Source organism: Mesoplodon bidens (genome assembly GCF_964165515.1).
Source record: "Mesoplodon bidens genome assembly, chromosome: X".
Lineage (NCBI taxonomy): Eukaryota > Metazoa > Chordata > Mammalia > Artiodactyla > Ziphiidae > Mesoplodon > Mesoplodon bidens.
In genome coordinates this window covers 26736390-26751624 of record NC_138163.1, presented here as the reverse complement: position 1 = coordinate 26751624, position 15235 = coordinate 26736390, and the positions used below count along the sequence as shown (strand labels likewise).

Here is a 15235-nt window from a genome sequence, read left to right as displayed (position 1 = left end):
GTGTTCTTTTGCTAAAATATAAGTGTGTCTTTCTTGCGTTAATGACTTCAATATTATAGGAATAATACATCTAATACAATGGATGTATTAGCTATATAATTCAAAATACTGAAGGTATATATTTAGTAATAAATTTATTCTATGTATGAAATATAGCACTGAACCAAATCAAATCTTATATTAGAATTACTAAATATTAGGATTAATATACTAGAAGACAAATAGCTTTTAGGTGAACTCGTAATGTGTGAATATGGATTCATAAAAAAAGACAAAACCAAGAAATTTACACATTTTATTGAAAGAACAAAAAATAACATAGAAATAGCATACTAAAATTAACTGCATAATGCACACTTCTAAACACAAACAAGCAGTACACACTATAACTTGGAACCCCCCCCCCCAAAATCAAACCGTTTGCCCACTGATAGCAGTTGAGGGAATGAGCTATTGCATTTTGGAGGCAAGTATTATGGGAACAGCTTATATTTATTAAATACAGTGATTATTTAAATCTATAAGTGTTGCACAGGGCTAATAATTTTCTTATTGATAAGTATTTTTAAACTGGCATTTTTCTGCCCAAAATATGTGCTTCCATTTTCTACATTATACTGGATTATTGTTATACAAAGGCATAAAATTAGCCCTTTAAAAGAGTATATTTTGGAGCATCTTTTTAAGAAAACTTATTTAAATTATTGCAATTTGGGGGCATGTCACAAATGGTTCATTTTCTAATAATTAAAGCAACAATAATAATAAAAGGAAATGTATTTTGAAAAGGGCAATCCCAGAGTCCAATGATATAATGGTCATGTAATTCTCTCAACTGCTAGACACAAAAGACACAGCAAGAAAATAATTTGGTTTCCATCATTAACAAACAGCATCTGTACACCGGAATAAAGCTTTGGAATCATGCAGTTCTGTGACAGATAAATGTTTTAGGTTGTGTGTTTGGGGAGAAAAGAGCACTGCTTAAAGTTGGGTTACTTTTAGGTCTTGTTACAGAGTTTGTTTTTTTTTAATTCAAGTAATAATGATATACCTGTGACGTATTTCACAGTGATATGCTATAATTGAGGATGGGTTCTATTTAAAGATAAAATTCCTCTGGAATAACCCTGCTTTGGAGTATTGATGGGTGGTTCTCTTTCAGGGAAGAACAAGTGGAGGGGCTGGAAACTGAATCAGTCAAACTAAATCCTTTCCTGGGCTTCATAATAGAGGTCCTTTCATTCTCTAATTTTACTTACTTAAAAGACAGCACTGTGTTTAAGCTCCAAAGAGTGTGACATAGTGGCTGTCAGTATGCACCACATGCCATCAATTAACTGGTTATCTTTAGTGATGCTTCTAGGTTCATTCTTACTATTTTATAGGTGATTCTGCCCGACTTAAAATCTTACTATATTTCTATTGACCTTATGAAAATATATTCGTGTGGCTTATAGTTTCACAAGGAAATGTCAACACAAGGACATGGGTTAAGTTGGGGAAATATGTTGGTGATAAGGTTAAAGTTGGAGTTCCAAACTACAGAAGGAGTGAATGCTTACATTTTCTATCAATGGAAATGCTGGTCAGATGGTCAGGCTGTTAGCTGTATGGCTGACTCTAAGTGGTTACGGGCTCAAGGGGGGAAAAAAAAGGACATTTCTAACCAACTGGCCCTGAGCTATTGGACAACTGTAAGGCTTGGATTGCTTTCTGGCTTTGGCTTATTTTCCTGTCTCTGTAAGTGAGAACTATCAAAATGGGTAGCAATACTAATAACAACTCCCTCAATCCCAAGATGGGCTCCTTCTCCAGGGTAAGGACAACAGGCCTCAAGATGGGAAGGACTCAAAGCCCTCATGGTGATCTATCCTTAAACCTTTCTAACCTCGACCTTTTCTAGGCCTCATCACTGGAGGCAACAAAAAGATAAATGGTGATCTGTAGGTGATGTGGGAGCTGAAATTGGCAGAGATGATCTGATTGAAACATTCTTTTACAGCTCTGATGTACACAAGATTTCGGCTAGTTCTCTTGTTTCATTAAGAGTAGGAGGCTGAAGTGGCACGGTGAAGCGCTGTCTCACCTGGTAAAGGTAAGTCAGAAAACAGCCATTTCTAAAATTGTGCCAGGAGCATTTTTTCCTTTGCTGAAGGGAATGAAATGCTCTGTGCTGGCCATACTTAACTGTTAAATTACATCTTTCAGTAGTTGCCAATTTGGTTTTGGCTTCTGGATCTTGAAGGGGAAGTAGTGGCAAATGTTAGCAATTTGTCACTTAAATACATATTAATTGATGGAACCAATGTAGCTCAATTGACCATTTTCTGTGAAAGATGAAATCTAACTAGATCAGAATGGGAATATACATCTTGAAATTTACAACTCCTTGCAACCATTGAAAAAAGAAGACCTCAGCCAGAAACCTGCTGCCGTGTGTGTGTGTGTGTGTGTGTGTGTGTGTGTGTGTGTGTTTACAGTGAGGATTAATTTAAAAACAAACGATCTCTGCTAGCAATCTTGCTAAAAGCTGAAGTACCTTAACTTTTGTTTAGTGCCGTTAGCTGAAGTTGACCTGTTAACCTGTAACCAGTCTTGTCTTATGACGAGCCCTAGCAAACTAGAAAGCCTCCACAACAGCAAAGCAATATCACGTTTTAGTTAAGTCTTGTAGCAAAAAAAAAAAAAAAAACCTTCTCAAAGCCTTAGAAATAACTCTCTCTTACTAACTTTTCCACTATTATCACAGACTTATATTAAAAAAAAAAAAGCTCCAGGGATCGTTTTCATGGACTATGTACATCAGTGCAAAAAAGGTGTCTCTCACACGTTCGCACCCTAACTGAGACCATCAGTTAACTGCAGCATATGTCTCTTCAACACTGTTATGGGGTCATTCCACAGTATCTGTATGGATGGTTTCACAAAGATGAATTAACTTAATCTGTGCTTTTGTCATTCTTTAACCCTCATTTGGATAGATTTGTAAAAGAGAATTTTTGTAGCTACAGCTATGCCACTTGAATAGAATGATTCTGAATAAGTAAGGTTATGCAAAGAGATCGGGGCATATTATAAATACGATTGTGTTTTGGAGTCTAAATACTGTGGAATAACCCTATCCACACAACAAATTCTATCAGCTCTAAAGCCTGATTCTAGAATCCAGATGTTGTAAACTTTTTGCTCAAAAAAGTCACACAAGGACACAAATTCAATTTTCACATGGGAATTTGGATTAAAAAGAAAAATCAACCATATCTATTTTTGAGCTTTGAGCTGTATCTGCTACATGCTCACACTGTCAAAAACCACACAGAGTTTACAAGTAAAATTTTCACGCACAAAAAAAGTCTAAAGGTAGCCATGTTGTAGTTTTGTTGCTAAAGCAACAACTAAATACAATTAGTTAAACATTATTATTTGTATATAAAGTTAAGTTTGTTCTTAAACTGTGAACTGTAAGGAATAATTATGAACTATACTCTATACCTTGTTGTTTTTCAGTGTCAGTTGAGGACCTATCTAGGCGGGTTGAATACCTGTAGTAAAATCTTAAAGCTTCTCTAACTCTCCTTCAAAATTAAATTCACTAGTTACTTAAAGATATGAAAAGGGAATAAAATAAAAACTTTAGAAAGTAATAAGAAAAATGAAAACGTGGCACCAATTAGTGAGTTGGTGCCCAGAACCTCTACTTGTAATTATATTTACAGTTTGATTAGGCTGTCAACTAAACTTGCAAAAAAAAGTTGTCATACTATTTTACATAGTGTTTATTCTATTGCCTTTGACAGGCACTGGTAAAATTAAAGATGAGGCCACTATCTTCCTAAATCTATTCAACAGAATTGGGAAATCATATTTTCCTCAATCATATTTCCCTATTTCTATTTCAACGTGTGTGAAATGTAGAAGAGGTCAAAGAAAGAATATTCCAGTTTCAGTTGATTCTGTGCATCACAGCCTACCCTACAGACTGAAATAACTTGAAAACGTGTGGCTGCATTTTACCTAAGAGCATCCTCATGTACTCTCCAAAGGAGTGGAGGAAGGACCAAATAATATTCCAAGTAGCACACAGGCCTTCCCTACATACCATTTAATAAAATTTGATGTCAATGTTGTCCTTAATCAGACATCACTGTGCTTACTGGTCATGCCATGAAAAAGAGATTCATGTTGTAAAGATTAATTTTATTTGGTTCCTGCTGATGGTAAGGAGGAGGTACTTGCTTTGCCCCCATTGGAGAGCTGGTGAGCTTAGGCTGCCCATTAGTGAACACAGCCTACATAAGTAGGACAACACTTATGGCAAGATCAAAGTGCTTCAGCGTGTTCAGAAATGGATGGCAAAGATCGGTGGAGTAGGGAGAGGATGGCTTTTCATGTCGTGATTAACTACAAATTAAAGACTCTAATTTAGACAAATGCAATGAAATGCAACAGCTAGTTGAGGAATCATGCTCCAACTGCAAAAGCAAATACTGCATGGATTTTATGAATCCATTTAATTTAAATGTAATCTTAATCCTCTTTAAAATATACTTATGTTGTGGTCACATAGTGCTTTAAAAACTATGACACTACTAAAACCCTCTTAACAGAACACCTTTAGATTATTTTCTCTGTATATATGACCTGTTTTATCCACGTTTCAGCACGCTTGCATATTTTTGTGAAAGGCTGAGAGGAATGGACAGAAACAAAAATTTTGGATAAATAAAAGCAAGCCCTTGTAAATTACAAAGCTTATAAAATGTTAACTAAGCATCACAAGTGATTAGAATTTTATATATACAGATAATCCAGTAAATTGTTGTTTAGAGTCACTGATTAGTTTTGTGACTTGTCTTTTTCACCAGAAATTTATAGTCTAATGACTTCTTTCCTTTTCTTGAATAAAGATCACTTGAATAAGTCATTGCACAACTAAAGAGTGCTATCTTAAAATTGCATGTTTGTCTGTCAAAATTCTTTCACCTCTGATCAAAACCTTAGTGCTTTGAGTCTTCTTTCTTTAAATTCACTCACAAAGCAACTTTTAGAATGCCAATATCAAAAATTGTTGCACCAAAAATACCACTACTCTGAATCTCTCACTGAACCTCTTACTAAAAAAATGTCATTATTCATGTCTTCCAGTGCTTAAGGCGACATGCAAACAGCTGTACTCTAGGTTCATTGTCCATGTACATCTTTGTCAGAAGTTTAAAAAGTTAAATGAGACAGTATGCTGTATCAAAATGTCAAATGACAAAAATGTTCATTTCACACTGAAAATGTCTCTGTCTCTTTTAAGAAATACATCTAGAGTAGCTCAGGTGCATCCCTCCTGGATTCATGTGATCAAATCTGCCCTTCCTGAGAGGCACCAGCACAGGTTTTACAAAACTCAGTTCCAAACACAAGTAATTTCACAAAGGCATATTCTACCTTCTTTAGCAATGTTAAGATTTTGGGCAACAGAAATTAAGTGGTTCAAAGGACCAAAAGGTAAAACTCAAGACACTTCTTGCTCTCTAACTCCAGACAATACTGTTAGCAGATGACAATGGCTCAGTACAAGCAAGACCATTTAGAAATCCCTGATGATCATGATTTGGATTGATAATTAAGATCAACAGGATATCAGCTACTGAGGAGTTAATTTTGCTCCTCTGTATTCTGAGCCAAAATGATCTGCTTTGGGATGGAGTCTCAAATGTTCTGGAGCACAAACAATGTGAAAAAGGCGAACAACCAGGAGTCAGGAGATATTTCTGGGTCCAGCTGCTACCAAGTAGTTAGGCAGCCCTGGGCGAATCACATGCCCTGGCTGTGAAAAGGTTTTGCCAGTTCCACTGTTCTGTGATTCAAACACTACTAGCCGGCTTAAGGTATCCTAAATCAGATTTTCCCTTTGCTTGTCATTTTCATGAAGGAGAAAAATAAACTTGGTATACGTCAAATCTGATGATTTTATACTTTCCAGTGAGATAACACATATTTAGTAGAAAATATTAAATCTGTCTAAATCAATGCAAACTATCATGTGGTTCTACCACTGATTAATAATAGTAACTTGAATTAACTGTGTAGGGTGGAAGAAGTATGTGACATACCATAGGAATTAGTTACTATTTTACTTGGTGTTACAATTATTTCAAAAGTATTAGTAATGTGAATTCAGGTCAGCTCTGTGGAGTGTAGCCACTCTGTCTCATCCAAAGGGTGTTACAAACCTCTCTATTCGTCTCTATTATAATTTTCAAAACATATACAAACAAAGAAATCCAAACAAACCAAAAAAGAGGCTTGGTTATGATATGACAGATTCTGCTGTTAATAAAGTTTGGGAAGGGCAACACTTAACATATCACAGGCACTTGCTCCTTCACTAAAATGTTTAACAAAACTGAACTGAGCTGAACTTAACTCAGCTGAGCTGAACTCAGCTGAACTGAGGCTAAAGACAACTGTGGACATCCTTCTTAGAACTTTTAAATAATTGAAGAGTAATTTCAAATGGCTCCCTACCTCCCTCCCCAGTCCCGCCATTTCTCCAAATCTAAACTCAGACTCCAGCTGTGATGAACAGAAGAGACTGTCCATTCGGGGAAGAAAGGCCTCACTTGGAACCAATTCTCCCTCACCCTGACTGACTTTTCCGGACTGCATCTTACTTATTATTCAAAGAGTAGTCGAAAGAGCATGAGCCATTTGCATTCAGAAAGTGGCACTTGTATCAAAGGTTACATTGCAATGGTTTTTACACACTTTCCTCCAATATGTAAAAACTAGCTCCAAGCCCCCCTCTCTCTGCTTAATTTATAACCTGTCATTAGAATACCTTTAAGCTTCCAAGAACCAATTTTTCAGCTGAAAATGACAAATGGCTCAGTTTTAGACACTCAACCTAGAAGACAGGATCCTTGAGCCACAAAAAATGTAATGGGCACTTTAAATTCTAGTTTTTCAATCTACTTAAGGAGTGAAATTCGGGTTAATGTTTTAAGAAGTTCCCTGTTATTTTCAGGTAATTATTTCTCTCACAAAAAAATCCAGTAATGTGATTGTACTATGCAAGGTCAGATCTACAGGTACAAACTATATACATCCATGTTTATGAACAGGTTTTGGACACACTCAAAAGTGAGGCCTTTTAAATGTCTGCCTCAAGAAACCTACAGAAATATTCTAAAGAGAGAGAGAGAGCATATCAACATTAACCTGTCATGTTTTTCAAGCACATGTGTTTCTGTTTCCCATTAAAAGCATTTTAGTTAAAATCAAACACCACACATTACAGCAAAACACTATAGTATGTAAAAACCTAACACAACACACCACAATACAATACAATACAGTAATGGGGAAAATGGTATTGGATATATTTGTTACTTTCTGAATCAAACCAACAGACTATTGTGTAAACAAAACGGTAAGGTAACACTTCAAAACAGACCGAACATTTATCCACCAAGAATGCACAATAAGCCAGCAGTCCACTGTAGAGATTCACTCAGCATAATGGTTATTGGAAAATCACAAAGAATAGTGTGATAAATTACAAAATGTTATGGTGTTCTACCTAATAATTCAAATAAGATAGATAGATGGTAGTTGTTAGTTTTCTGTTGGTGTTTTAACATCTCCATTGGTTGTTTGATGCTTTGGTTTTTATTCGAATTTGTTGGTTGGTATGTTTGTTTCGTTTAATATATTGACTGCACCATGCTTATTGTTGTGTTGGTAGAAGAGGACATACGTGAATATATACAGAAAGGCCATATGGAGGTTCTCACGGAGAGGTTCTGATACTCCGTAACTCTGTTGTTCAGAATTTCAACTGAAATGGAAGAAAAAAAAGAGTGAGAAATCTTGGAGGGTTATTGAAGTAGGGGTCAGGATACTTGCTTCTTGTTCCAGTTCTGTGTGTGAACCACACGCCAAGATATTCCCCACTCTGAATCTACGAAAATTGAGCTGTTGGAAATGCTCACTAAGGAGTCACATAGCGTGACAGTCTGATAGTCTGTGGCTCTCACTGAGTGACAGTGTGGACAGTTGCCCTAAGTTAACAGAGATGCACTCTGTTGTTTAAGGCACTGTCTACACCATGAACATCCACCCATCCATCCACTTCCTCCAACAAGCATATATTGACAAAACATACTGGATTCCATTTTGAAATATGCAAATATTAAGCAAACTTTAAACTTTTTTTTATTTTTATTTTTTGCAATACATGGGCCTCTCACTGTTGTGGCCTCTCCCGTTGCGGGGCACAGGCTCCGGACGCGCAGGCTCAGCGGCCATGGCTCACGGGCCCAGCCACTCTGAGGCATGTGGGATCCTCCTGGACCGGGGCACGAACCCATGTCCCCTGCATCGGCAGGCGGACTCTCAACCACCGTGCCACCAGGGAAGCCCCAAACTTTAAACTTTTTATCTGTATGTTTTGGAGCCATGCAGGAATAGCCTAAGTGTGAATTCTGGGTATACAGTATTTTACAAAATTACATTTTTGCACTCTGGAGAAATTTTCAACATCTGTTACATATTGCAATGATTATGACGTGCCAAATACCTCTAAATTTTCTAATGGAATCAAGTAAAAAAGAATCACTATTCCCAAACATGTTCTGTTGGAAAGTTAACTATATTTGAGGCCTCCCTGGTGGTGCAGTGGTTGAGAGTCCGCCTGCCGATGCAGGGGATACGGGTTCGTGCCCCAGTCCGGGAGGATCCCATATGCCGCGGAGTGGCTGGGCCCGTGAGCCATGGCCGCTGAGCCTGCGCATCCGGAGCCTGTGCCCCGCAACGGGAGAGGCCACAACAGTGAGAGGCCCGTGTACCACAAAAAAAAATAATAATAAAATAAAAGAAAGTTAACTATATTTGACCACTTTTGTTTACCTTGATGTGAAGCAGCCCATGAGAATCAGGCAGGTGTTTACAAAGGCTATTATTCTCATGTTCGGTGCTATTCCCAAGTTACCACTATCCCAAATGATATCCCTGAAAACTACTACAATATACAGCTGCTTCAGTTATTCCGTGTACTCAAAGAAGTCTTTTTTAAAACACTCCTTATGATTGAAGGGACCTGTTATCTAATGTACAGTTATCTATATGCTCTGTCCAGAACAGTTAGTCTTCTGGGCCTGTGTGTCCTCAGCAGGAAAGAAATGCTAGCCAGGTTCTGGGGAACTAGTCCATCAAGAGAACAGAACTGTTGCCTTCTTCAACCAAGTGAAACACTCCAGGTGTGAGAACTTCAAGCTTTCAATGACTAATGGATGCAACTCAGAATCAGTGTATTTGTTTAATAACTCCCTATAATTATTAATTAAGATGCCTCAGAGTCTTGAGTGACTTTAAAAGTCACACGTTCCAAGTGAACAATTGCTCAAATTAAGTTTGTTGCCATTACAGGATCTGGACCAGGCAAAGGAAATCAAAGGTGAGGGGGGAAAAATCCGAAAACAACAACAAAAATTACCAAAAAAAAGGTGCCATGATGTGAATGAAAATAATGATTAAATTACTAAATTATGTCACTCAAAGTTGAAAACAGCTGGAGCAATTCTGCTAGACTTACATGGGAAGCAACACAGTGGCAGAATGTGAAAGCGCTATTTTCCATAATGTCTTTAGAAAAAGCATACCACCTACTGTCTTTAAGATAACCATCTTAATCAAATTGTGACAAAATTACTTTGCTTTATTTCAATTAAAATAAAACAAAGTTAGAAAAATGTTAAAAGATTAAAATTCAAAATCGATCTGTGCCTTTGGCTAACCAATCATACCCCTTTAATAATGGGAAAACATTTGGGGATTTGTAAGCTCATTGGGAAAATACAATACCAGCTGTCATTTTCATATTAAAAAATTGCATATTTGCTGTCCATATTTCATTGTGGAAAATTTAGAATGCTTAAATCAAGCTCTAAGTTATAAGCAATGCCTATTAATGAAAATATTTACCAAAGTCTTTAGCAAATGCAACTGTGTAGATAAAAGATATAACCTACAAATATTATATTAATACTTAAAGAGACTTACTGTTCTACTGGTAACTTCTACATCTGTGAAACAAACATGCTGCTATTCAGTTCATCTATTGATAATGGGGGTATCTATAGTAGTAAAAAAGATTTTAGATTAAAATAGTTTCTTGAGAGAATTCCATTTATTTTGTTCACTGCTTGGACATGGTAATCAATAACTGTAACCAATTTCACAGAAAAATTTAGACACACTAACCATATCCAATAATAGTTAATTTTGCAAAAAACACAAGTTAGAATATGGTTTGTTTTCCCAATGGATTAATTCTCTGTGTCCTAAATGTTTATCACACTTGTAATTGAAACAGCAGTGGAACTTGCAGTCTTTAAGCGTGGTTACCACTTTAACAAGGCAAAATGGCCATAATATTACACAGTAATTATTGTTAAGTATCTCCTTATAATTTCGAGACTCACCCCAAATTCATAATTTGCCTTGTGACTCTGCCTGTAAAAACTTCAAGCAAATGAAAATTAAAACAACACAAGCACATCTAATGTTGGTATGAGAAGGAATTTTGGATGTAATCATTGGGTAATGATAAGCATATCTGTGCCTTGGAAAGAAATGTGTTATCTTTCTTTCCAATAGATCTAAAGGTAAAGGTGATGATAGTACTAAGTGAAAGTTCAAATGCAATAACCAAAAATGGTAGTAAACTAAAATAAATTCTCCTCTCAACCAATGAAGAAACATTTAAAAAATATTTAGTATATACCTTTGAGGATTGGTGTGGTAGCAACAACTATATATACAAGATGTCAAGAGTGACATCTGTAACCAATTAAAAAAAGAGAACACTCTGCTGACTCATCTCAGGATGAGCAGCAAAGCAGGAACATTCCTCTAGAATATACACAAAAAGAAAAATTCTAAATGTAACAACGGCTAAAGAAACACATAAGGATAGGGACTAATGTCTCTCACCAATCCCAAAAGCATATACTGTGCCTCACCAACACACCGTAGTTAGCTAGGTCTGAACAGGTGAAATAAATGGCCAAACCTGATTGATTGTAGCTGTTGCAGCGAAGGGAACGCTGGTGGCAGGTGGTGTTGCTGCAGACACAGTGGCAGGTGTAGCACCGTGCATCATGGGCACTTTCAGTAGGAAATCATGGAAGCAACACACGAGGGGGTGGAACATTTACGTAACCGTGACATACACGATGAATGGGGCGTGGCAGGCATCACAGCAACAAGCCATGTAACATCATCATGATGGATACACCAGGGTGCAACATGCAATCACAGTCAGTGCAAAGCAACACAGCATGGAAGGGGGAAATATTTAAAAAGAGAAAAGGGGAAAGCCAATTATAGTTACCATTAAGGAAAATGGAATCATTCTCAACATTTAGTTAGCTTTTGAGCAGAATCACACTGTAGTTGACTTCAAGGGCCAAATTTTCAGAAGGGGTTACAATGGGTACCTATGACAAATCTGAGTTTACCAAGGCTATCTCTGTGGACAGCTAGTCAAGCAGAAATCACTATGAACAGCTAGTCAAGCAGAAAAGTAACTGGGCTGCACATTCAAAATGGGAGTAGGGAACTGTGAATTGGTGTTTGGTTTCGCTAACTCATGACAGACATGAGTGCTGTCACTGGATTTGCAGGTGCAAAGGAACGGTTATCTATATATATATTTACCTGATCTGTATACAAAAAGATCGTAGTTTGCTTGGTGGGTATGTGGTATGGGAGCAGATAAAGAATACAGTGGACTATGCACGCAGGTTTTTCAGCACACCTCTGGCAACCCCCCTGGAAACTTAGGCTACTTATGAAACAACGTATTGTTGTTTCATAAATAGCCGAAATTTCCAAGGGGTACTTCATAGTAAATATCCGACAAAATTTTGTCTTCACTGCAATATTACAGCGACAATGACTAGCAGCTGCAACATCTCTTTCAGGCTGATTTCTCTTTGCCTTTTCTAGTTTCTATGTCATTTTGAAAGCTTCTGGGATGCTTTTCTTATTTCTAGCTCATTTTGGATAGCAAGCCAAGGAATTAATGTGTGAATGGCACGTGTGCATATGTGATAATTTGCATCTATAATATATCGATTGAATTCAGATTTTCTGAAAGTCTACAGAGAAAGTGAATGGCCTGGAGAGAGGAAAATCAACACATGCAATGTCATAGAAACCACAAATGTACCCCAAATGGTGATTAACAGAAACTCTGTAGTTATCTCTCATGCTCATCTCTAGTTATCCATTACCTATCAACATCCCTTATTGTAGCACATGCCAATTCTAAAAACACTCTTGTTTTCCCTTTGGGAGCACAACAACTGTGCAGGAAGCAGCACCACTGAAGCATGCAGTTTGCATTCCTACACTGAGCTCTTAGGTGAAAGGACAAGGGAGCAGAGTCACAAAATGGGAAGATGGAGACACATTTCACGAACTTGCAGAAGTTATGTTCTTCTAATCATATGCATATGATGCTTCTGTTAGTACCAGTGGAAATGTTTTTAATTCTGACAGAGCACAGCTAATAACAGAGGCCTCACCTGTTAGTGAGTGCTACTACTATGTAGTTGTCATTTTGACTTTTTTGTTTTATCTTGATAAACCTGTTAGTCCCTTTTGGGCTCTGCATCAACTTTGGTTGACCAATGGGATGGAGGTCAAGCTGTTGCGAACTCTCAAAAAGGATAAAAGGAACTGGATTGATATGAGATGGTGGGGTGAGGTGGGAAAATTCCTCCCTGTGTGGAACAGAGCTATTTTCTCCTGGTCTGTTCCTGGTGCCCGTGGAAACTATAGGAGCTGTGAACTCCCTAGTTCTGAGAGGGAAACAAGTCCCTTTCCTTGTCTTCTTCAGTGTTAGTGATGTACAAAATGGTTTCGAGATGGCTACCATATTGGATAGGTGGCTAATTAAAGGATCTGTGTGCAACTGGTTATTAAAAATCACATACCCCCAAAGAGTCATTTCGAAATGATTCTGTGGTGCCTGGTTTCCGTGCAGATGGCACTTCATCCTAGAACACTATAGAAATCATCACAAAACACTACAGAATACTCTAGCTTTGCTTTTTTGCAACATCTCAGTATTGAATGATTTTGATCTTATGGATAACTTTTTTTGGAGGAATTGTTGTGTTGTACTTTACAAATTATACATTTAAAATATTTTAAATATTTTACAATTTCTTAGTAACAGATGCAAAGCTAAGAATAAAACTGCCCATTCTGGCTAGATAAGGAAATGTTTCAAAATATTTCAGCTACTATTTTTAGGGTGAAAATACAGAAATGGCAGGGTCGGTATTTGACCACAGTGGCTACCAACTGTGAGAGTGTAGGACTGTTGTGATTCCACAAAGATATGTAACAGACAGCACCATATTAAACCTTAAATACTCAGAAAATGTCCAGCCACATCATCCAGTTGCTTGTCTCTTTCATAGTCACAACAGAAAAACACTTTTTTTCAGACTGTAAAAAGTTGAAAATTTTTGTACAAAACCTACCAATACTTGAAGCGGGTATCATGCACGGTATTGGCCCTGTACACCATGCAGAAAAGCGTGAAAAGTAAAGAAAAGAGATATTTCATTATTAAAGTTTTACTGATAGAAATAATTTCTAACTAGAAAGATATTCCTAGCAATATTAATCAATCAGCACATGCACATCCAGTAATCTCCTATGCTCACAATTACAGCTTAAGATCCCAAACCCAGGTAATCAAAGTAATTCTTGGATTCTTAGGTATAAAAATGAACATTAATTTTTCTTTAAAGGTATTAGCTCACTTAAATTACATATTTATTCTGGATGAATACACCCTAAGTGATTTTTATTATGAAAGGAAGAATTTTAATTTATTATACATACAATTTTCAAAATATGCACCAGGATCTGGCAGCTGGTGCCAGTAAGTTCTACTTAGGGCACTAATCTATTATCATTGCTTTCTCCACCTCGCAACCAAGGACTTGACTGTGAACATATGGCAAATAGGCTTTTCATCAAGAGGGGGCTCTCAGCCTGACAAGTTTTTCTTTCGCTGTTAATTAAGGAGAAAGGGATTCTTCTGATGTTTTTGCTCGTAAATCTAGATTTTAAATTAGCCAAATCCAGCCCAACAAGTCTAAAAATTCTGTTTTTAAATGATATCATGAAGAACTATTGTGGTTAGTTAACTAGACAAAAGACTGAATTTTTATGGCTTCTTTCAAAATTAATTAACTGATTAATGTATCAGTTAACCAATGGGTTTCTTCAAGTCCAGGCATACAATACCATGTGCTTAGTATGTTTATAATTAACAAGGTTTCTAAATTAATTTTTAAAGCATGTAACTTTCATTTAACAGTTTCCAAACTGGGGCATTTATGATTCTGACAATAAAGAAAATCATCTACCGTATTCCCAGGGGTTAGTATTTTCAACTTATTCCTAAGAGACTATGTGCTTATTCTTAAAGTACTGAACCACTGGAAGAAAAGTAATTCCCCTCATATATGATATTTGTTTGACCTCAGCTCTTCTGCTTCTCGGCCTGCATGAATGCTGGTTTGAGCCCATATCTGGTCATGGAAATAATTTCATTTTGCCAGCTACAAATCAACCAGCGGCATGTGGGATCTTCCCGGACCAGGGCTCGAACCCATGTCCCCTGCACTGGCAGGTGGATTCTTAACCACTGCGCCACCAGGGAAGCCCCCTATGATATTTATTTGAAAAAATTATGGCTTAAATTTTTCTTTTCAATTTAGTGCAAAACTGTTATGCTATTAAATATAGTTGAATGTAGGAGGTAATAAATATGCCACAAAGTATCAGGAAAATGTGATAAATTGCTATATATTTTATATTAACTGGTTTAAGAGTTAGAGGCTAAAACTACCTGTTTTATATATATATACTATACTGTATTATATTGTAAATGTAAGGGTAGTTTTTTTATAACTATCTTTGGCATATCAAAGATATATGGACTACCTATTTTTGCAATGCTGAAGCTTGGAAACTTTCTCTTTTTTGAGGGCAGACCATTGTCTTTGAAAGTGATACCTAAGAATCAAGGAATTAGTTTGAGACTGAAACAAGTGAATCAAACATGAGAAGCAAAAATTAGGAAATGCTCAGAAGAAAAATGTTGACAGTGTTTCCTAGTATGATTTCAAAACCATTTTCAGGAATCATA

General features: G+C 36.8%; 1 protein-coding gene across 10 annotated transcripts in view; it reads right to left on the bottom strand.

Annotated features, from left to right (window-relative positions):
- Positions 1–281: 281 nt before the first annotated feature.
- Positions 282–15235, bottom strand: part of MBNL3 (muscleblind like splicing regulator 3) — a 117426-nt gene continuing 102472 nt past the window's right edge. For 8 of the 10 annotated variants that reach the window (XM_081223185.1, XM_081223190.1, XM_081223187.1 and 5 more), the window contains 4 exons: positions 13554–13589; positions 11069–11163; positions 10057–10130; positions 282–7834 (listed from right to left, as the gene is read on the bottom strand). In XM_081223185.1, the coding sequence (XP_081079311.1) occupies positions 10074–10130; positions 11069–11163; positions 13554–13589 (188 nt within the window). In that variant the 3' untranslated portion in view covers positions 282–7834; positions 10057–10073. The remainder of the gene's footprint in view (positions 7835–10056; positions 10131–11068; positions 11164–13553; positions 13590–15235) is intronic. The other 2 variants (XR_014014299.1, XR_014014300.1) reach the window with 2 other exon arrangements.